This window comes from Myotis lucifugus, unplaced genomic scaffold, assembly GCF_000147115.1.
Source record: "Myotis lucifugus unplaced genomic scaffold, Myoluc2.0 scaffold_44, whole genome shotgun sequence".
In the NCBI taxonomy this organism is placed as follows: Eukaryota; Metazoa; Chordata; class Mammalia; order Chiroptera; family Vespertilionidae; genus Myotis; species Myotis lucifugus.
In genome coordinates this window covers 7,281,027-7,302,732 of record NW_005871092.1, presented here as the reverse complement: position 1 = coordinate 7,302,732, position 21,706 = coordinate 7,281,027, and the positions used below count along the sequence as shown (strand labels likewise).

Below are 21,706 nucleotides of genomic sequence, written 5' to 3'. Positions count from 1 at the left end.
CAGGAATTTTTAAAATTTGGAGCCTGTGGCTTCCAGGTGCTCGGCCACGTTTCTGAGACGGGGAGCCGCCGCCCAAAAGCTGGGGTGTCTTTCTGAGCATCTGGGGAGGGAAGTGGCAGGCGGGGAGGAGGGACTTGTGCAGATGGGTCCAGATGACTGACAGGCTTCACGAGGCTGGTTTAGCGGCTCGATGCCCCCTCACACTCCAGAGGCAATGCCTGATTGCCCAGCAGGATCGATCCGGAGTTCCCGCTGACTCCCCAGCAGTAATGAGCCTGGTGGTTCCGGATGCTCAGGGGCCCTCTCTGCCCATCCCCACTCTGGGGGACGTTTCTCCTCATTGTTGAATGACCCCAGTCCATACAGCATCCGCAGAGCATCCTCCACCCGAGGACTGCACTCACACCTGCTCCGTTCCTGGCAGGGAAGCGAGGCGCGATGCTGGGCTCCCAGTGGATCAGGCTGCAGAGCCTTAAAATAGGAGCTCTTCTATTTTGGGGACTTGGTTGGCAGCTCACTGGGGAACGAACGCTTCATGTCTGTTCAGCATCGGGCATGTCAGTGAGTTGGCATGATTATGTAGGCTTCCGTGCGGGCTCTGAGGGTGACCATGTGTGTCCCGAGTGCAAATAACATGTAAATTGCACCAGCGGTGCCTGCTGCCTTTCTCTCTTCCTGGGCTGTGGCTGCCCTGAAACCTCGCTCCCAAAGGATCCGGGAGGGAGGGAGGGAGGAGGGAGAAGCGGAGGTGGGGCCGAGGGGAGCAGCCAGGGCCTCCTGCACAGTGCAAGGACATTGCTCCAGGCCTGTTTTGGGGAACTCGCATCCTGGGCTGCCTCTCACACATTGGGAAACACAAATATGGCCACCAGCCGTGCCCCCCCGCCCCGCCCCCGCCCCCCACAGCTGCAGGCAGCTGTCCCTGAAGCTCGAAGTCCATCTCTCCTTGTCTTCTTACTGTCTCCTTCCTCTCCCTGCCAGGACCTCACCTTGGATACAGACCTGACAGCAGCCAACGGCAAGAAGATCAAAGCCCTAGAAATCTTTGCTTACGCCCTGCAGTACTTTAAGGAGCAGGCGCTGAAGGTAGGACACATGGAGGTGCCTGTGGGGGTGGGGGGTGCACCCGCCACCTAGGTTGTGCCTGGAGGGAGAGAGCAGATGTGCCCTCCTAACTGCAGGGGGGACTGGAAAATGGCACAGCCGCTGGGAAAACAGTGTGGCCCCTTGAACCAGGAGGTCGAGGTTCGATTCCCGGTCTGGCACATGCCTGGTTTTTGGGCTTGATCCCCCGTAGGAGACATCATTGATGTTTCTGTCTCTCCCTCTCCCTTCTTCTCTCTGAAATCAATAAAAATATATTTTTTAAAAAGAAAAATTCCATGAAGAAAGCTGCTCAAGGAGATTTACAGGAGCGAGGCCTTCACAAGGGGCGGCCTGGCATTGAGGGGCGGGTGGACGTGCATGGTGGTCTCGTTCATGAAGGAAGCGAGCGCAAGTGCGGGACAAGGGAGACGTCCCGTTAATGTCAGGATCCTTCCCCTCCCAGCTGTCCTCCAGCGGCTGGTGGAGGCGGATCTAAGCAACTTCCCCTGCAGCCAGGGAAGCCATCATTCAGGTCCGACTCTTCCTGCTCAGAGTCTAAAATGGTCTGGGTGGCGGTAGGTGTGCTCAGAATCCTTCCCAACACTCACACGCTCACCTGCTTTAACGCCCAGGGCAGACCCGCAAGGAAATAACACATGATTAAAAAACAACAACAGAAAAACAGAAACAAAACCCCCAAATCGGCTATTTCATGGTGGCCCAAAGCGGGGAAAAAGAAAAAAGTTTGCTGAATACACTTAACACTACCGAACTGTAAAAAATAATACATTTTGTCATATGTATTTTGTCACAATTAAAAATGAAAAAAAAAGAAGCTTACAGATCATAGAGGAAGTTAGTTCAGTGAGAGGGTGGGTCAGTCCCAAGATAACCATTTGAAACAATAGGGAAACTGTGACATCCACCAGGAAAAACAAAAAAATCACCAGCCGGTTCCTCTGAGCCACGTCCACGACGCTGACTCTGGTGCAGAGGTGCCTGGTGTGCGTTTCGCTTTGATTTCAGGTCTGTCTGGTGACCGTGGCGACAGGAGGGGAGGGGAGGAAGGAAGCAGCATTTATCAGAGGTCTTTTCCGTGCCAGACGTCCCACGTGTGTTCTCATTTAATTTTGCCGCTTATGCCGGGGGTTAGTTTTATTCTCCCCATTTTACAGATGGAAATACTGAGTCGGCACCATGCTAGAGACATACTTTTGTCTACGTGGGCCAGGTGGAAACCTCTGAGGCTTCTGCCCATCCCCTTTACCCACATGGTGTAACCTTGACCTAGCGCTAAGGACAGCATGGTTCTCGCTTAGGCCATTTACATCCTTCCTGTCCCACCAGGAAAATCCCCTCACGTGCTGGGTTGGAGGGGAGGAAGATGACAGTGACAACTCTGACAGTTGCCACCAGACATTGTTCTAGATACGAGACCACGTGTCGCAATTTAGTTAAGACATTGGTCTTTAGAGTCAAGATAGACCTGGGGCTGAGTCCAGATTTTGGCTCTGCCCCCTTCTAGCTGTGTAATCATCAGAAAGACAGCATATCGAGCCTGAGTTTGCCACCTGCAGGAAAGGGGCACAGTTATAATCTCTCCCTAACAGCATTCGTGGAGGGATTACTGCAGATGAGGTATAACAGTGTTGATGCAGGGTGAACTCTCAGTAAATGGAGCCACGTCCGCCTGACCTGCCGCCCTTTCCTTGGCTGTAGGAGCTGAGCGACCAGGCGGGTTCGGAGTTCGAGAACTCTGATGTCAGGTGGGTCATCACGGTGCCTGCCATCTGGAAGCAGCCCGCCAAGCAGTTCATGAGGCAAGCTGCCTACCAGGTGAGCGCTGGGCGGGAGCGGACGGGGCCCGGGTGCCCATGGTGGTGACCGTCACCCCCTCGGGTGTCCAGCGTGCGTAGGCCTCCTTGGGAGGCAGCCGGGTCTCCCGCAGGCAGGGGCACCAGGAGCCTTCCCGTTCCTCAGCTGCCTCCCGGGGGAGGAACGGCTCAGACTGGCAGGGGAGGGGCGTTGCGCATTTCCAGGTCCTGTTGCCACGGTGGGGTCCCTGGGCTAAGATTTCAAACTGGGGCTCGGAGGCACGTCACTTACTCGAGACTTTCAAGTAAAAGGCTTGGAAAGCAAGGAGATTTGGATGAGAAAGGAGTAAAGACAAGGCCCATGGTATGAACCGGGCACCCGCTTGGTGCCGGGGCAGAAAGCTGTGCAGGTGCAGCCAGGGCATACTGGTCCATTTCCCTCTGCCCGCCTCACCTGTGAACTCACAGGAGCACGCATGGTCGCCCCAGAGGGGTGAGGGCTGTCGCACCTGCCCGGTGGCAGACACCTGGATGAGGGCAGGGCATGGCTAAGGAGCATGCCAGTCAACACAGCGCCATGGAGACGGCATTCCAGGGCCGATGGCCAGCCCATCCCTTGGGGGCGCCTGGCCCCCCCTCCACGCGCCCCCCTTTCTGCTGGTGCCTCAAACTCTCCCAGCCTCCAGCCCTCACGCGGTTGCAGACAACTGTGTTGGGTCAGGGCTTCCATGAGAGCCTGACGTCCTGGCAAGAAAGGCTGGTCCTGCCGATCTGTGTCCTAATCCGAGGGCACAGCTGGCTCCTGCGTGTTTACTGCCTCCCCTGGGCCCTGAAAGCCACCCTGGGGCTCGGCCAACTCTGTGCCCTGGACGTCAGTCTCCACAGGCATCCACCCGAGCCGGGCGGGGAATGCCACCAGGGATATAGGTGTCCTTGCCCTCCGCCAGGGGACTTACCTCCGACGCTGAGTTTGTGGCCACAGGGACGAACCTTTCCTGTCAGACATCCACCGCATCCGCCCTGAGCGCAGCAGGGTAGTAAAGTGGGCACCCCCCCCCCCCCAGCCCGGCATCATGGACTGTACTCCACACTCGGGGCTTCACTCCAGGGGCAGGTAGAGTCAGGCCAGTGCCCCCTCCCCGCCTCACCCCGTCCCGCCCCAGACTGTCTCTCTCCTTCCTCTGCTCAGCGTGAGAATCTGGCCCAGCCTATGTGTCTGCCAAAAATAGACTTGTTTTCATAGGGATGAAGGAAGAGGGTGGAAGTTCCAAAAAGAGGCAATCCTTTAAAAAGAGAGAAGCCCAGGCGCACCTCAGCTGCCACAGAAGCCCGGGCGGCCTGGGCTGTTCCGTGGCCGTGGAAGTGGCCTTGGGGCCGTGTCCAAAGACAGGCCCCGGGAACGGCTGTCTACGGCGACACGGCCCCGTGTCTGGTCTGAGTGTTCCCAGGACGGACACTCAAGCTTCATGGTTTTGACCCTCATTTCCAGCCCACAGGACGCCTCCAGCAACAAACGTGTGACCCAGAAAAGGGTCAGCTCTTATTTTTAGCCTGAAAACGAAAGAGGCGCAGTGACCAGCAGATGTGTCAGGGCTGTTAGAGCTGGGTGGGGGGCGGGGGGTGGGGGGGGCCTCCTCCAAGGACAGCATCTCTGAAGGCGTGGGGGTGGGGGCTGGAGGCAGCGACGGGGAGGGGAGAGGCCCTGGGGCAGCTGAGGAGGAAGGAAATGGGGGGTGGGGTGGGGGTGGCATCCCCTGGGGTTTGGCACAATCAACATGGCACCTCAGAGAGTAGATGGCCACCCGTCCCGTCCCGAGCAGTGTGACCAGCATCCTTGGACGCAGGGAATTCGCTTTCTGAAGCCAGAGACCCTCTGCAAACAGGCCCGTCTCCTCAGTACCGGGGAGCTTTGGTTTGGTGCCGCGATTGCGCAGTGTTTTTTAAATCCTCACCAAAGGATATGTTTTGTTTTGTTTTTTAAATTGATTTTTTAGAGGAGAGGAAGGAAGAGAGAGAGAAAAAAGACAACAGCAACACACTGATGTGAGAAACTTTGATTAGTTGCCTCCCATACACGACCCAACAGGGGATTGAACCCACAACCTAGGTATGTGCCCTGCCTGGAAATGGAGCTTGCAACCTTTTGGTGTTTGGGGTGATGCTGTCACCAACCGAGCCACCTGGCCAGGGCCGTGCAGCTGAAGTTTTGACCCTTTGAAATTCTGATTTGATACTTGTGTCCAGTTTACAGTCAGCGAGTGGATTTGAAGATGGCAGGGGCCGTTCAGTCCCTGCTCACTCAGTCATTGACTCATCAGACAAACCTGTGCCGGGAGTGTTCTATGTGCCAGGGCTGGGCGAGGCCCTGGATTCATACCTGTGCCCTGTGTGTCGGAGCCCGGCCCTGCTCTCAGGTAGCTTGCGGCCCAGTGGTGCACTGAAACCTCACACTTCTGGGGGGCAGAGGGCGTGCAGGGGCACAGCTGCCTTGCTGACTTCTCTGCGGTCTCTCCAGCCTGAGTCCCAGTGACAAAGTGGAAATGAAGCTTGCTAACCTGTGACCAAAATGAGCATCTCTCCAACTCTCCCTCCTCACTGCCCCCCATTTAGTCTATGGAATAAGAAAGATGTGCACCGTGATGGTTAATTTTCTGTGTAAACTTGACTGAGCCAAGGGGTATGCAGATATTTCTTCAAAAGTCATTCTGAGCGTTGCTGTGAGGGTATTTTGGGACGAGATTAACCTGTAAATCAATAGCCCGAATAAAGCAGATTGCCCTCCCTAAGGGGGGGTGGGCCTCACCCAGTCAGTGGAAGGCATGAGTAGAACCTACCTAGAACAATAGGGAATTCCTCCCGCCTGTGGCCTTCAAACGGGGACATTGGGTTTGGGGTTTTGGGTGTTTTGGATTTTTTTGCCTTTGGACTTGAACTGAAACATCTCTTCCTGGGTCTTGAACCTGCCAGCAAGGGAACTAGACCATGATGGGCTCTCCTGGTCCTCCAGCTTGCTGCCTGCAGACCTCGGGACTTGTCAGTCTCCATATTCATGTGAGCCTCTCATTGTCATAAACCTCTTTCTACACATCCATACACTGGATTCTCTGGAGAGCTCCAATACAGAAGCTGAGCAAAAAGCACTTCTTGGCCCAGCCAGCTTCTGAGATGCAAGAGTGCCCATCAACCCTCCCACCCAAAGTGCTGCCCCTTCGCCCATCAACCTGCTTGCAGGTGAAATCGGAGCCCCTCCTCCCAGGCCTGTCGAGGTTCCCTGAGCCCCAGTTCATGTCACAGTCCGTTGGGACCTGAGCGTCTCCTCCCACCGGCCCGGAGGAGGCAGAGGCCTGGCTGCAGAGCAGGGGACGAGGCCCTGGGCAGCATCTCCCACTTTATTTCATCCGCGAAACTCCAACATACCTGCTAGTGTCAAGCGCTTGCTGAAAAAGTAGGTTAACCTCTGTCTTTTATGAAGGCTGGGGCACCTTTAGACCCTTGAAGAGCATTCAGTGAAAGGATGGTGCTGCCCTGGCTGGGTGCTCAGCTGGGCGGGTGTCATCCCGTACACCAAACGTTGCGGGTTTGATTCCTGGTCAGGGCACATACCTAGGTTGTGAGTTCGATCTCCAGTTGGGGAAAGTTTGGGAGGCAGCTGATTGATGTTTCTCATATTGCTGTTTCTCTTTCTCTAAAATCAATAAAAAAATATGTCTTCAGGGAAGGATTAAAAAAATTTAAAAAAAAAACAGCTGGTCCCTCCTCTGAGGCCCAAGAGACCTAGAATGGGAGGTAGTTCCACTGCGTCCAGAGAGCTGCACGGACAGGAAACAGTTTCTCTCTAGAGGCATTTTGCCTAAAATGTGTCACTCTAGGAGGTTCCAGAGCCTGTTAAATAAATGTTTCCCTACAGATGATTTCATCATCTAGCACAGAGTTGCAGCTTACATTTGCCTCCCTTTCTGAACAAATGGCAGTGACAAATAGCCACATCAGGAAAAACACACAAAAAGAACCGCCCCATGACGCCCAGGACGGTGCAGCTGGGCCCGTGCAACTTGACGCCCGGCCAGCGGCGCGCTCACCGGCCGTCTGGCCATTTTTCTCAGCTGTAAACACAGTCCCTGGCGGATTTTTCCAGCTGACGGCAGGGCCAGGGCGGGGGAGCCCTGTAGTCAGCGTGGGACGCCCACGCCCTGGCCTCCCTGGAGTCACCACCTGCTGCTCCTCCCCCCGGGAGCAGGGGGACCATGAAGCAGCACTCCAAGGAGCCACTCAGATGGTGCTCCTGCCGCCCCAGATTCGTGGAGGAGACAAACGGGGTCGCGTGCTCTTAGTTGAAACAGTCTGTTTGTAGAGTCCTTGGTCACGCAGGCAGAATGCTTGTCTCATTCGGGCTTGCGGAGATGAGCGCCAGGAAATTGCAGAACTTGATTCTGGCCGGAGGGATGCGAGACTCATTCATGTAGCAGCTACCCTCTGAGCCCTTTCTGTGTGCGGTGGGGCAAGGAGACCTGGCTGCTGCCCTTGGAGGACATACCCTCTTGCAGGAGAGGCCGGACATGCACAGCGGCCATGAGATCCCAGCTCCGGAGGCAGGACTAGCAAAGGCAGAGCGAGCGCTCTTCTGCTTTGCGTGACCCTGGCCTGGTCCCAGGCAAATAGACCCCCCGCCTCCGGACAGGGTCTCCGGACAGCGCCGGGCTGGAGGGCCTCTGCTGAGAAGACTGCACGTGTTTATGCAGAAACAAAGCTCACACTTCGGGCCCTAGACCCTCCCGCCCAGAGAGAGAGACGGCTGGGTTTGAGCCTGGCGGATCCCCTGTTTCCTCCTTTTCCTGGAGTCCACGGCAGCCCTGGGACCCCTCCTGGGAGGCAGAATCTGCCCGCACCAGCTGCTTCCTCTTGCCTGTCCCTCAGCTTTCCACTGGCCACCGTGGGAGCAGCTGGTGGGGCGCAGCCCCTGGTTGCCACTGGGAGCGCGAGGTGGAGCATGGCGGCTGGTTGGAACGAAGGAGTGTGTCACTCTGTCCTGGTCTCCCAGGCACCGCCCGGCCCTCTCTCACCGGAGGTTTTTCCGCTGCTGGGAGGCCTTCGGGATTGGCAAAGTGGAGATGCCCAGGCACCTGCCGCTGATGGTATCTCAAGAGGACAGAATTAATTGGTTGGTTTGGGGTATGGTATAGGCAAGTATAGGCAGTGTCATCGGGTACTGTCCCGGAGTAAATGGGTAGAGGCTGTACCTTTAAGCCAGTTGAGGGGAGCATTAGAGGCACCAGGGAGTTTGGTTCAAGTCCTCCCAAAGGCCTGGGCCCCACCCTAGCAGCTGGAGTCACTCAGACCAGGAGAGCAGAGAACCCAGGAAAGAGCTGGTCTGCAAGGCGCGAGATCTGGGCCGGGGCCGCTCGGCCGCTTACGGGTCGGGTACCTTGGAGCTGAAGAGACGGAGGCCCACCTCCCAGGAACCCGGGACAGGCCACCCTGCTTCTCCGAGCCCTGGTTTCTTCCCACACAGAGTGAAGGAGTGGGACGGCATCCTAAAGTCCTTTCCGTTTTTCCCTATAACCTGGCCTCCCAACCCGCCCAGTTATTGCACCTGCTAAACCCCTTCGGCCGGCGACTGTGAGCGGCTCCTCCTGGTGAGAGGCCGTTGTGCACGCGTGACGCCAGGCAGACCTTCCACGGCCTCCAGGATGAGGCCTTATGAGCTGGGTGTGGAACTGGGGCCTTTCACCAAATGGGTGCGGCATCTGCGGTTCCCTAGGAAACGGGACCAAAGACAACAAACATAGAAGGCAGGAAACCCCCGGGCCTGAACAGCTTCAACGGACAAGCGAGACCTGGTGCTCAAGTTCAAGGCCACGGGAGGCGGGCCGGGACCTGGTAGGGGCCACGCCAGCCCCTTTCCCTGCTCCCCTCAGAGGGTGGTCCCAGAGCCTCCCGGAGGCACGTGCCTGGAACAAGCCAGATGTCACAGAGCAGAGCATTTCTGCTGTGAAAGGGATAGCGGCTTTGAATGAGGGAGCGGCAACTGCCTCCCCACCCACCCTCCAGAAGGGGGCGCTGTGCAGGATTCCAGGAGGGGCTTTCTCCCGGAGCCCTGGAGCCCTCCTGTCCGACTCCCATCCAACAAAATCCCATGTTGCCTAGCGAGGTCCGGCGATGGGCCATTTGTTTCCTGGGCCACCAGAGAGCGGGGCTTGCTCTGACTCGATCAGACTGTTTGGCCTGTTACAGCCAAAACCAGACCATTCACCGTCCCACCTGTAACAGTTTCCAAGTTCTGGGGACTTTCCCCCCATGCGTCTCAGTTCTGGGCTAGTTAAGCCCCAGATGCAAGAGGCTCCGGGGCCCAGAGGGTCTGGCGTTTCCCAGGGATGCTTGTACATTTCCTTAGGCCACTCTGGTGTTCGGGGACCCCGCTTAGGGCCCAGCACCTGATCACCCCCAATCTTAAGCTATGCAGAGGCCTATGGGGGGAATTCCTCAAACCAGCAGGGCCCGAGTGTCCCTTCCTGGGGGTGTCAGCCCCAGGTGGGGGTGTCCTGGGAGCAGCCCCCCAGGGAGCCCCGGGCCCAGCCTCTGCTTCTGTCTTCCAGGCGGGCCTGGCCTCCCCCGAGAACGCGGAGCAGCTCATCATCGCCCTGGAGCCCGAGGCCGCCTCCATCTACTGCCGGAAGCTGCGGCTGCACCAGATGATCGAGCTGAGCAGCAAGGCCGCGGTCAATGGGTACAGCTCCAGAGACACAGTAGGAGCTGGGTTTGCACAGGGTACCTCTGCTCTCTCTCTCCCCCTCCCTGCTCTCCCCTCCCGCCTGCATGTCTCTGGGCTGCTACTATGTACATGCACTCGGTGCTGTAATGAAGAATCAAGGTGCCGCCAGAGAGGTTGGCGTTAAGCACCCTGTGCTCAGCCCCCTCCCCCCGCCCCCCGGCCCCTCCCAGGGGCCTCGGCACACCTGGCAGTGGGTACCCTGGTTCGTCACCCACCCACGTGCCTTCGGAGGGGGGAGGGCGCTGCTCTCCGAAAACTCGAGGGGGCCCTGAGAGCAGTCCTTGGCCTTGCATTTTACTAAGCTCTTAATCTTTCTGGTCTGTTAACTGATTCTCAATCTAATCCCATTTGCCTGTTAATAATTCTTCCATTAAGACTGTTGACTTATTGCTGACTCACTCATTGGAGCTGCTTTGTGTGTGATGAGCTCATTATGTGTCTTGGCCATAAACCTGGCGAGAGTTTAAACTGCAGATGGAAAGGACTGATGCTTCCTGACCCACGGATGTTCACTTAGCTGTGGAAGAGTCACCTGCCTAGGGACACTCGGGGGACCCTCAGGAGCCTTTTCTCTTCCGTATTTTCCTGGGTGCAAGTCGGCCCCTCTCTTAGTCCCCAGAACTGTTTTCCCGGGTGTCCGTCCAGCGCTCTGTGGGTGTGTTCAGGGCCACAGAGTTCGCAGACACCTTAGGTCAGGGTCAAAGCCACCTCTGTGAGTTTGGGAGCTAATCAGCGTGCTGGGGCGCACAGCTCTGAGCTCTGTCCCCGGGGGAGAGCCCTGAGGACAAAACCCACCCATCACCCCCCTGGAAGGCCAGGCCCAGGAGGGGAGGGGTGGCATTAGCCAGGGCTGCCGCAGGCTGCTCCCCCTAGAGCCCTCTTCCCAAGTTTTCCATGGTCCCCACCCCGAGGCCCAGCCGAGGCCATCTCCACGGGCCTCTCCTGTTCCTCTTCACGGGGTCGCTGCACCAGGGCCTGTGCCCTGCACTTTCACCCAGGACTGGGGAATCTGTGAGCCTCAGCCTCAAGACGGTGGCACAAAGTTCCCTTGTCCCCGAGCTGCTGCCCCTGCCCGCCAGGCCCCGATGTGGGCACCTCGGATCTGAGTCACCCGGAATGTGGGGAGCAGGCTTCCCTTTAAATCCAGGGCTTGACCTGCCCTTGTGTAGCAGTGCTGGGCCCCAGCACAGGCTGAGGGCAGCCTTGCTGCAGACCAGGTCAGCTGGCACAAGATCTGGGTCGGGGCCGCTCGGCTGCTTACGGGTCAGGTACCTTGGAGCCTAAGAGACTGAGAGGCCCACCTCCCAGGAACCCAGGTCAGGCCACCCTGCTTCTCCGAGCCCTGGTTTCTTCCCACACAGAGTGAAGGAGTGGGATGGCGCTGTTTAAAACACACCGAATGACAAGCTTATGTAAATCTCCACCTTCATTGTTTTAATGGAAAAGACCGGGAGGAACTGGGCTTCTCCTCTCACTTGCTGATTCTCCCTTAGTTGTTCATAAAAAGAAATCCAGGAGAATTAGCTAATTCTAGCGCCGCTCTTCCCACCATTTCCCCTAACCTGAGGGGAAAGCTGTTTGGAATGCTTTCCTCCGGGAGCTCAGCCTGGCTTCCTCTCCTCGCACGCGTCCTGTGTCCAGTGCCTGTGGACTTGGCTGTGGTCCCATGTGCTCAGAGGGTCTGTAGGGTTTTTAAATCCCCAAGTGGTTGGCCAGCGCCCCTCCGAGGGGCAGGAGGCAGGGCTCTGTCTCAGCCTCGGGCTGCAGTTGGGACCTCTCTCCCAGGGGGACGGTGCTGTCGGAGGCCTGGCAGAGCACTTAGCAGGAGTACCCGGCGGGTGGGGTGCCTGAGACACCTCCCCCGGCCGCCCCTGCTGGGGGCTCCTTCAGGTGGAGCCGGAGGACCCCGTGGGGGAGAACGGAGCCAGCACTCTGCCCCCCCGCACTGCAGGGTTTGCTGAGGATATTTTATTTTACACCAGGAGGATTTAATGAGCGCCGTAAAGGGCACATTTTTCACAAAATGGGCTTAATTTGCCTGAAAAATAGGATACATTTTTTGAGAGCTCAGAACATGTCTTATTAGCTTCGCTTGGCTGTTTTTTATGAATGCCATTTCATTAGTCATCCAGGTTGTTTTAGGAAACCAAATGCCCACAAAAGATCTGCAATAGAAATTCACCTGGAGCCGGTGCTGGGAGCAGGAGAGAGGCCTGCGTGTGGGTCCCTTCTAGGCCTACAGGAACGCCTTTTATTTATTAAATAATTTTTATTGCCCTGCCGGTTTGGCTTAGTGGATAGAGTGTCGGCCCCAGGACTGAAGGGTCTCGGGTTCGATTTCAGTCAAGGGCTTTTACCTCCGTTGCAGGTTCGATCCCTGGCCCTGGTCGGGGCCGTGCGGGAGGCAGCCAACCAATGTGTCTCTTCTCACATTGATGTTTCTCTTTTTCTCTGTCTCTCCTGCTTCCTTCCACTTTCTCTAAAAATCAATGGAAAAATATCCTTGGGTGAGAATTAACAAAACAAAGAAAGATTTTTTTTATTGCTTTTTAGCAGCGGTTCTCAACCTGTGGGTCGTGACCCCTTTGGGGGTCGAACGACCCTTTCACAGGGGTCGCCTAAGACCATCGGAAAACACATATATAATTACATATTGCTTTTGTGATTAATCACTATGCTTTAATTATGTTCAATTTGTAACAATGAAATTGGGGGTCACCACAACATGAGGAACTGTATTAAAGGGTCGCGGCATTAGGGAGGTTGAGAACCACTGCTTTTTAGAGAGATTGATGTGAGTGTGAAACATCCATTGGCTGCCTCCTGCATGCCCCCTAGTGGGGATTGAGCTCTCAACCTGGGCATGTGCCCTAACCAGGAATTGGACTAGGAATCGAACCAGCAACTTTTCTGTGCACCTAACGACGCCCAACCACTGAGCCAAACCAGCCTGCAGGGACTCTCACCGGGACAGCCTCTCCACCATAAAGCAGGGCCCGAGGAACTCGGAGCTGGCCCAGTGCTTGCCATCCCAACCCCCAGAGATGTTGTTTTGCAAACACTGCTCCTTGCTGAGAGGCTAGAGGGTCAAGGGTCCTTTGTTGGATAAACAGCTGCAGACAGATACAAAGTCTGCAACACCCGCCCAGGGACTAAAGAATGCACAGCAGCAGAGCTGTGGGCAGAGCCTTGATCTGTAAAATAGGTGCTCGCTCTCCATGGCGTGTGGTAGTGATGGTTTGGTGGGCACCGGGTCTCAGGCTTGGTGCTCACCTTCATTGTCACCTACTGTGAGCAGGTGTCACACTGGCTGCTTAGGACAAATCAGAGAGCCAGTCCCTGCTCTGCCTGTGAGGAACTTAGGCCACGTATTATTATACCCACTTTATGGACGAGGAAACTGAGGCCCGGGGTGGGGGGTTGAGTTGCCCAAATTCCCACCGTGGCTGTGCCCGGCTGCCTCCCAGGTACCCTCTCCCAGCACCTTTCCTGGTTCTTCACATTTGTATTCTGCTTTTTCAGACTTCACTGTAAACTGTTAAATCTCAAAGGCATGAGGGTCCCTGGATGGAGGGTTAATGTGGGGCTGCAAGACAGTGTGGGAACTGGTCTCCTAACCTCCCTGACCTGGTTTCCTCACCTTAACGTAGGGCCATGATTTATGCCCTGTCCACCTCACAGCGCTGTGGGGAGGCCAGTGGGAGGCCAAATCCCCACGCATGGTGTCACCGCCAGGTTGTCCTGCAGGGCTAGGAAACTGGTGCCTGGCTTTGCCATTTTCAGATGCGCCACCCTGCAGGGCTAGGAAACTGGTGCCTGGCTTTGCCATTTTCAGATGCGCCACCTTGTGGCCAAAGAGGGTATTGGCTTCAACAAGGTCAGGAAATGGCTCCTATACAATTGATCCAGGATCCTGATCAGCACCCCACTCTCCTTGTATCAGGATGCCTTGGTGTGACATTGTTTAAGTGCACTGACGGCTGCTTGGCAGACAGCTGCCTCCCGGGTACAGCAAAGCCAGGAAATTGGTCGATTTTATTAACCCATCCCCCTGAAAGTCACTGGAGGAAGGGCTCTCGTCGAGGTGAGCTTTCCAGCAGGGCCCAGGCAGAGTCTGCCCCACCGATGGGGCGGTGAAGGCCGGGGCGATAGCTGCTCGTCCTGGGAGAACTATTTTGGAATTCCCGGGTGGCATTCCTGTAATTGTTTGGTCACGGTTCACTGAGTGTTCTGTCCCTGACCTGCTCACGCTGCTGCCTCCACTGACTGCAGATGACGGCCGCTCTGCCCTGCTTTCTCACCCGCCATCATTTTCTTTCTGTCGGCCACTAGCTAAGGAACACGTACGGCGCAATCGGCAGAGCCGGACCTTTTTGGTGGAGAATGTCATAGGCGAGATCTGGTCCGAGCTGGAGGAAGGTAGCGTCCTTGAATGTCCTTTGCCTTTGCTGGATTTTGTGTGCATGTGTGTGCGTGCGTGTGTGTGCGTGTGCGTGCGTGCGTGCGTGCGTGTGTGTGCTGCTGCTGCTGCTGGCAAAACTGCATTCCTACTTGTTCCTTTTGCACTTTTGGAGAATGTTCAAAATCACTCGGTTTTAAAGACTTCTCCCCCAGGGAGAGCTCTTTGTGGAGCTGTGGTTTTGCATGTGTTAAAGCCATCTAGACTCTTCAGAGGAAAGGCAGGGACTGGGACTCACTGGTTCTAGGATGGACAAGTCCTCAGTTAAACAGCCGGCCACTTGCTGGTGCTATTCACTTGGCAGGAGGTTGTCCGCTGGGTCGTGCCAGGTATGCAGCAGCGCGTGGCACGGATGCTGTAGTTTTAAAGATCCACGCACCTGGGCTCTTGATCGTCCATGCTAACCGTCGCTCCTAGCAGACATCATTGCCTTCTCTTTAGTCATGAATAACCCGCTGCACCACTAATTAGCAAACCCATTGCACTAATGAGAAGGGTGGGGTACCCCGTCATCGCCCGCCAGCCCGTTTCAGGACGGGTTGACAAGCGGTCTATGTGAAGGATGGCTGGTGTTTTTTTTTTGCCAGGTGACAAGTATGTGGTTGTGGACAGTGGCGGTGGCACCGTAGACCTGACCGTCCATCAGATACGGTTACCAGAGGGACACCTTAAGGAACTGTATAAAGCCACAGGTGAGCGCTGCACGGCGGATGTTCTCCTACCTGAGCCGGGCCACTCCTTTCCGACTTCTCTCAGCTTGTCATTGTCTCGGTGCCGCCAGCACGTGGGACAGTCGGCAGGAGAAGGCACTGAGGCTTTTTTTTAAAGATAAGTTTTCATAATTTCTTTCTTAAGAAAAAAATTTTTTTAATTGATTTTAGAGAAAAAGGAGAGGGGGAGAGAGATAGAAACATTAATGATGAGAGAGAATCATTGATCGGCTGCCTCCTGCACACCCCACACTGGGGATCAAGCCTGCAACCTGGGCATGGGCCCTGACCGGGAATCGAACCGTAACCTCCTGGTTCAGAGGTCGATGCTCAACCACTGAGCCACGCCGGCCAGGCGGCTCCGAGGCTTATTGAACATTGGAAAGCAAAAGCGCAGCTCCATGTCCTTTAAAACACAAACCTCCATCCCTGGGGTTTTGGCATCCAGGGAGCCTGTCTCTGATCCTGGCCGAGAAAGTGGCTCCTGGAGGTTATGGAAGATGTGACAGCAGCAGGAAGACACGTGTGGCTCGGGGCTATGGCTAAGCCTTCTGGGAGGCCCCAGGACCCCTGGTCGGGGAGGTGGTGATGAGGAGTGAGTAGATCCAGGGGCGAAGCGAGGCCTGCCTGCTCCCGATCCTGTCCTGGGTGTCTGCGGGGGAGGAGGAAACCATGATACTCCTAGTGACTTAAATGTATTGCTTTTATTTAAAGTGTAACTGACTGCAAACAGGTTACTGCCGAGTGGTGTCTGGAGGAAAGCTTCCCCATGAGGAGTGAGAAGAACCCTAGTGAGGTCCTAGCTGTGCTCCATTGTGTGTTTGGGAGAAGAGCAGGGTGGCCTCAGAGTCGGGGCCCCGTTCTCCGCGTTTCTAACACGGCGACTCCGTTTCGTTCTTGGCGCAGGGGGACCCTATGGATCCTTAGGAGTCGATTACGAGTTTGAAAAGCTCCTGTGTAAGATATTCGGAGAGGACTTCATCGAGCAATTCAAAATCAAGCGCCCCGCCGCCTGGGTGGACTTGATGATTGCGTTCGAGTCCCGCAAAAGGGCGGCCGCCCCGGACCGCACCAACCCGCTGAACATCACCCTGCCCTTCTCCTTCATCGATTACTACAAGAAGTTCCGAGGGCACAGCGTGGAGCATGCCTTGCGGAAGAGCAAGTGAGTTGGACTTGCCTTTGGCCTGGGGCATCCGGCAGTGGAGCCGAGAGAAACTCCTCATGGCTTGGCTGCCCTCACTCATAGTTCAGGAGGAAGACAGGGCTACTGCTGGGTTCTCTCTTTCCATTTGCACAATCTCTGTGTAAAGAACTATTGATTTCATAGCCTCCTCCAAATGATTGTTCCCCTTCGTAGGGTGCCGGGGGGAGTGCCATGAAGAACGCACATCTGATGCATGTGTAACCATGGCGGTTCCATCCTCAGTGACGCTCCAATTGTCCCGTCTTGGCCAATGGGAGCCCCTTCAGGTTGGCTCCTGAGTCCCGTTGCCTTGGCCTTTGCGGTTTATTTCCTTCTCCCTTTTAATGTTTTTATTGATTTCAGAGAAAAAGGGAAAGGGAGAGAGAGATAGAAACAACATTGATGAGAGAGAATCATTGACCGGTGGCCTCCTGCACGCCCCACACTGGGGATCGAGCCCGCAACCTGGGCATGTGCCCTGAACAGGAATCGAACCGTGACCTCATAGGTCGACGCTCAACCAGGGAGCCGCGCTGGCCAGGCCCTTTGTGGTCTCTAACAGTCTCCGCCTGTGTCAGTGAGGTGCCCCTGACTCACCTTGTACGTTCCCCACCACACCTGCAATCGGCTGCTGAGACGCCCTGGCTCCTTTCAGGGGAAACGAAGCGGACTTGACTCCAGGTTGCTGTGCCCTGGGAGCAGGGTCCTCGCCAGACCCTCCCAGGTTGCTGTGCCCTGGGAGCAGGGTCCTCACCAGACCCTCCCAGGCTGCCATTCTCTCTGCCCTGGCCCCTGCAGAAGGCACCTGCGTCTGGTTGTCTCCCATGTCCTGCCCGCACAGTTCCGGGGCCTCCCTCGCTGCGGAGACTGGCTGCGGCCAGCCCGTGGGTCACCCCACACCATACACGCTGTCCTCCGGCCCAGGCCCTGGGAAGGATTCCTGGTCCGTGAGACAGGGCGGCATCTAGAACGTGCTGCTGGAGGAGCGGGAGGTGCTATGCTGCCGGGACGGAGCCACCGTTAGCTCGGCCCCTTTGACCTTGAGAGCAGGCGGGTGCGCACTGCACTCCGCAGTCCCTGGCGTTCCTTTCACACTAGGAAGTTTCCAAAGTGTTTTCCCAGACGAGGTTTTTAACTTGATTTTCACAACAACCCTGTGAGGGAGGTAAGGCAAATGGTATTCGCCTTGATTTGCAGACGAAAAGCCGGGGCTCAGAGAAAATGCTTGCCCGAGGTCCCGTGGCTACTGAGTGGTGGGGCCAGGCTGGAGCCCAGCAGCCTGACTCCCTGTCCAGTGCTCCTGCTGCTGCACTGCCCCTTCGATAGGGACAGTGAGGGGCACCGGCAGGAGTAGGCCTCTCCCTGTCCTGGGACAGGTGCCTGCACCGAGCACACAGGTGGCCTTAGGCAGCAGCACGGCGAGCCACTAATGGACTCGCATCCAACGATCGTTGCATCGAAGTGCGGTCATCCAAACGAGAGCGATGCAATCCCTTTACCTCCTTGTCCTTCGCACTTGACATCGGCTCCCACTTCCCTGGGGAAGGGGGCCACGTGGAGGCAAAGAGAAACAGAAGAGGCTGAGTCTTAGCTTGGAGCGTCCAGGGGCTCAGGCCTGGCAGGGGAGGGTATTTCCAAGGACCTAACCCCCCGCCCCCCTGCCCCGCTGCTTGGAGCTGACAGCTGTGCTGCCAGGGCCGTGTCTGCCTGTGGGTGTAGTTTGTCCGCTCACCACTGTCCCTTTCTGTGCCACACCCCACAGCGTGGATTTTGTGAAGTGGTCCTCCCAGGGGATGCTGAGGATGAGCCCCGATGCCATGAACGCCCTTTTCAAGCCAACCATCGACAGCATCATCGAGCATCTGCGTGAGTATCAGCCGGGGCTCGGCGGCTCGGGAAGAGCCGTGAACGGGACTGACTTTTCCAGCATCACCGACCAGGCATGTGAAGTCAGGTTGGCAGCCACAGGCTCTCAGGGACCGGAAGCAGCCAAGCACCATCCTCACCCCCCTTTCCCTTTGGCTCCCCAGACAGTGAGCTGGGGGCTGTGTGGCAGAATGACCTCCAGCCACGGGCCCTGGGCAATGTGGTCTTGGCTTTCTGTGGAAAGATCAGGAACCACAGCCCTGGCTGGGAGAAGTCACTGAGTGTGAGTCAGAGAAAGGTCCCCAGGAGGGGAGGCGGCGGCTGGTCGTGCTGCTCTCTGCTGCCTCATGGCCTCCCCCAGGGCCACACGGGAGACTCACCGGGGACCCTTTTCAGTATCTAAGCCCCCCCCCCCACTCCCTACCCCCCACCTACCAAATCACAACCCCTACGAAAACCAAAGAATAATGTTTGTTTATTTACTTAATATTCTTCTTGCTTTTTAGATAGAGGGAAAGGGAGAGGGAGAGAGGAACATCAATGCAAGACATCAATCCGTTGCCTCCTGCAGAACCCCTACCGGGGATCGAACCTACAACCCAGGCAGGTTCCCTGACCAGGAATCAAAGGAGCAGCCTTTCGGTGCCTGGGACAACTCCCAGCTGAGCCGCACCAGCCAGGGCCCACAGAGTAACATTATAAGCGCCTGCCTTGCCTCCCTTAGCAGAGCCACAGGTTTGTGAGGGTTAGGAGTAGCCTTTAGGCTTCGCACATGACTACTTTACACGATCACCCTCTCTGCTAAAATGGTGTCTACTTAGCAGTAGCTTTGGCTGATGCTCCGAGCATAGTGGTGTGCAAACCCCCTCTCTCTAAAGGACCAGCTCTCCACAAATTCTGTTCACACCGAGCCTGTCCTCCAGGTGGCTGTGTCCACGCCCCACATGCTCAGGCCACCCCGTCCCTGCGCTGCTGGCTCTGGTGACAGGACGGTGTCCTTCCCTCTCCCCTCGCAGGGGACCTGTTCCAGAAGCCCGAGGTGTCCACGGTCAAGTTCCTCTTCCTGGTGGGCGGCTTCGCGGAGGCGCCCCTCCTGCAGCAGGCGGTCCAGGCCGCCTTCGGGGACAAGTGCCGCATCATCATCCCCCAGGACGTGGGCCTCACCATCCTCAAGGGCGCCGTGCTCTTCGGCCTGGACCCCGCCGTCATCAAGGTGCGCCGGTCCCCGCTCACCTACGGGGTGGGCGTGCTCAACCGCTACGTGGAGGGCAAGCACCCGCCCGAGAAGCTGCTGGTGAAGGACGGCACCCGCTGGTGCACCGACGTCTTCGACAAGTTCATCGCCGCCGACCAGTCCGTGGCGCTGGGCGAGCTGGTCAAGCGCAGCTACACGCCCGCCAAGCCCTCCCAGCTCGTCATCGTCATCAACGTGTACAGCTCCGAGCGCGACAACGTGAGCTTCATCACCGACCCCGGGGTGCGCAAGTGCGGCACGCTCCGCCTGGACCTCACGGGCACCGGCGGCACCGCGCCCGCCCGGAGGGAGATCCAGACCCTCATGCAGTTCGGGGACACCGAGATCAAGGCCATGGCCATCGACGTCGCCACCTCGAAGAGCGTCAAGGTGGGGATCGACTTCTTGAATTACTGACGGGCCCTCCCGGCGGCCTGTCCCCTCGGACTCAGCCCACCTGCATCTGCCGACCTCAACCCTGACTGTCCTTTCCCTGCCCTCGCCCCTTGACACGGCGCACCCGAGCTGCAGCAGGGCCGATGAGACTAGAGCTGGAAATACCAGGGCCAGAAGCACGGAGGGGTTTCTGAGGGCGCACCGGCGTCGGGAAATTCAGATTGAGGTTTGGGGGTAAGAAACCCAAGGGAGAGCAGCTGGTTGCATGGGCCCCCCTGGCGGAACACCCACCCGGCGAGGGAGCCGGGACATCTCTGCACCCGGAGGAGCTCACTCTCAACACCTCTCCGTCCAGCAGAACCCAGGATGCTCTGTGGCTGTCCTTCTGGAGCCGAAAGGCGAGCGCTGAGCAAGACGAGATTCTCCATCTTCCTGAGGCTTTTCCTTTCGCCTTTTTTTGGCGGCAGTTGCTGTAAAGTGCCCACCACCCCCCCCCCCCATCTGCAGTTCGTTGCTTTTCCTGGTCATGCGCTTGAGAGTGGAGATTCGGTGGGAAGCTGGAGCGCGTTTCACGGGTGGGAGAAGACTGCCTACACTGGCCGCTATTTTAGGTTCGCGTTTAAATTCCAAATTGGTTCCGTGGAGAATCACTGTGGCTGGGCTGATCCCTGGGGATGGGTGTGAGGGGGAGAGCTGACACCTCAGCGTTCAGCAGGTAGAAACTCGCTGCGATGGAAACGAACGTTAAAGAGCTCCCGGCACGTCCCCTATGCCGTTTCACTTCTGGCGTCAGAAGGCCAAGTCCCCACTTCCGAATTCATCAGTGATTCCAGGACGTCCGAGTGAGGAAATGAGGTTGCCCAGAGTCCGGAACAGCTCCTCGTCTTGAAAACATATTTCAAATGAACTCCGTCCTCCCAGCTCACACTCCTCCCCCTAAAGGGTTTGGCCATTTATTCCTACATTTTCAAAGGGTTAGAAATGTTTGATTGAAGTCATCAGTTTTAAAGTCCGTCCAAAAGGAATCCCTAGGTCTACGCTGGATGGGCCAAGCCAGGTGTTCTCCAAAGCCGCTCTGTGAGTCTCCTGCATGAGGGCGCTGGTTAAACGCAGGTTCCTGGAAATGTCCAATTGCTACCGTGTACACCTGGAACTGTTACAACTGGTATAATACTGTGCACCAGCTAGACGTAAAGGAAAAAGAAAAAACAGTTTCCTGGATCCTATCCCTTTTATGCACTGAAGTCCCGTCTTGGCGAGGCGACCAGGGCTGCGATTTCAGTAGACGCAGCGGGGACTGTGGTTTAGCCGTGTGTGAGGGCTCCTCACTAGGATCTTGTCGGAAGCTGACACGCAGACCAGAGCTGCTGCCCGGCCTTCCCGTCGGTCTGGGCTCCCCTCGGGACAGGTTTTGCAGGAAGAGCAGCCGTCCCACACTTCCCCTCTGGTGAGTGGGGCTGGGGCCCCACCCGGCTTGAGGAGGCACTTTTGACCCTCACAGGAGGGGCCTGGGGAGGAAGAAGGCGCCTAAGAAAGGGACTGCTGAGGAACCAGCGGTGGGGCCTGCGCTCGGGACCAGTTGAGAAAGAACCGGGTCTGATCACAGCCCACCCGGATCTGTTCAGCGCCGTCTCTCCCGCCAGCTGGAGCCCTACCGGGGAGCATGCGTAACGCACGGAGGGAGGCTGAGCGAACCCACTTCCATGCCCATTGGATTCTCACACCCATCCTCAGCCGATACACACATGCCCATTGGATTCTCACACCCATCCTCAGCCGATACACAGATGTGAACGAGCATTTTCGTGTCATTTTAACATGTCTCCCTCCTCACCTCTCCTGCCGCAGAATTCCCTAGTAGAGCACGCAACACCACGGACCACGACTAGGGGGTGCTAGTCACGCAACCACCACGGGCCGCGCTGGTGCGGCAGAGGTGCTGCTGGTGTCCCCGCTGCCTGCTCTGCTTCCCCAGCACCTGCTCCGGGTCTCCGGTGTGACCAGCCATCCTCTACACACAGGACCTTTCAACTTCGTTATAAGTAATATAATTTTATGTACAGACAGTATCAGAATATTGTACAGATTCTTTATTTCTACAATGTGCTTTTTTTTGTTTAAAAAAAAAAGGAAAATGCTTTTTGCATTTTGTTGATGACATCGCTGCCTTTAACTTCCCCTGGTTT

At 56.7% G+C, this 21,706-nt stretch overlaps 1 protein-coding gene across 1 annotated transcript in view; it reads left to right on the top strand.

Moving 5' to 3' along the window:
* The window catches only part of HSPA12A (heat shock protein family A (Hsp70) member 12A), a 107,177-nt gene extending 85,929 nt beyond the window's left edge, over positions 1 to 21,248 (top strand). Inside the window, exons 6-13 of the mRNA XM_006088168.3 lie at positions 982 to 1,086; positions 2,806 to 2,922; positions 9,494 to 9,665; positions 14,002 to 14,088; positions 14,716 to 14,820; positions 15,745 to 16,003; positions 17,787 to 17,890; positions 18,907 to 21,248. Coding sequence (XP_006088230.1) covers positions 982 to 1,086; positions 2,806 to 2,922; positions 9,494 to 9,665; positions 14,002 to 14,088; positions 14,716 to 14,820; positions 15,745 to 16,003; positions 17,787 to 17,890; positions 18,907 to 19,541 — 1,584 coding nt within the window. The 3' untranslated portion in view covers positions 19,542 to 21,248. The remainder of the gene's footprint in view (positions 1 to 981; positions 1,087 to 2,805; positions 2,923 to 9,493; positions 9,666 to 14,001; positions 14,089 to 14,715; positions 14,821 to 15,744; positions 16,004 to 17,786; positions 17,891 to 18,906) is intronic.
* Positions 21,249 to 21,706: the final 458 nt, after the last annotated feature.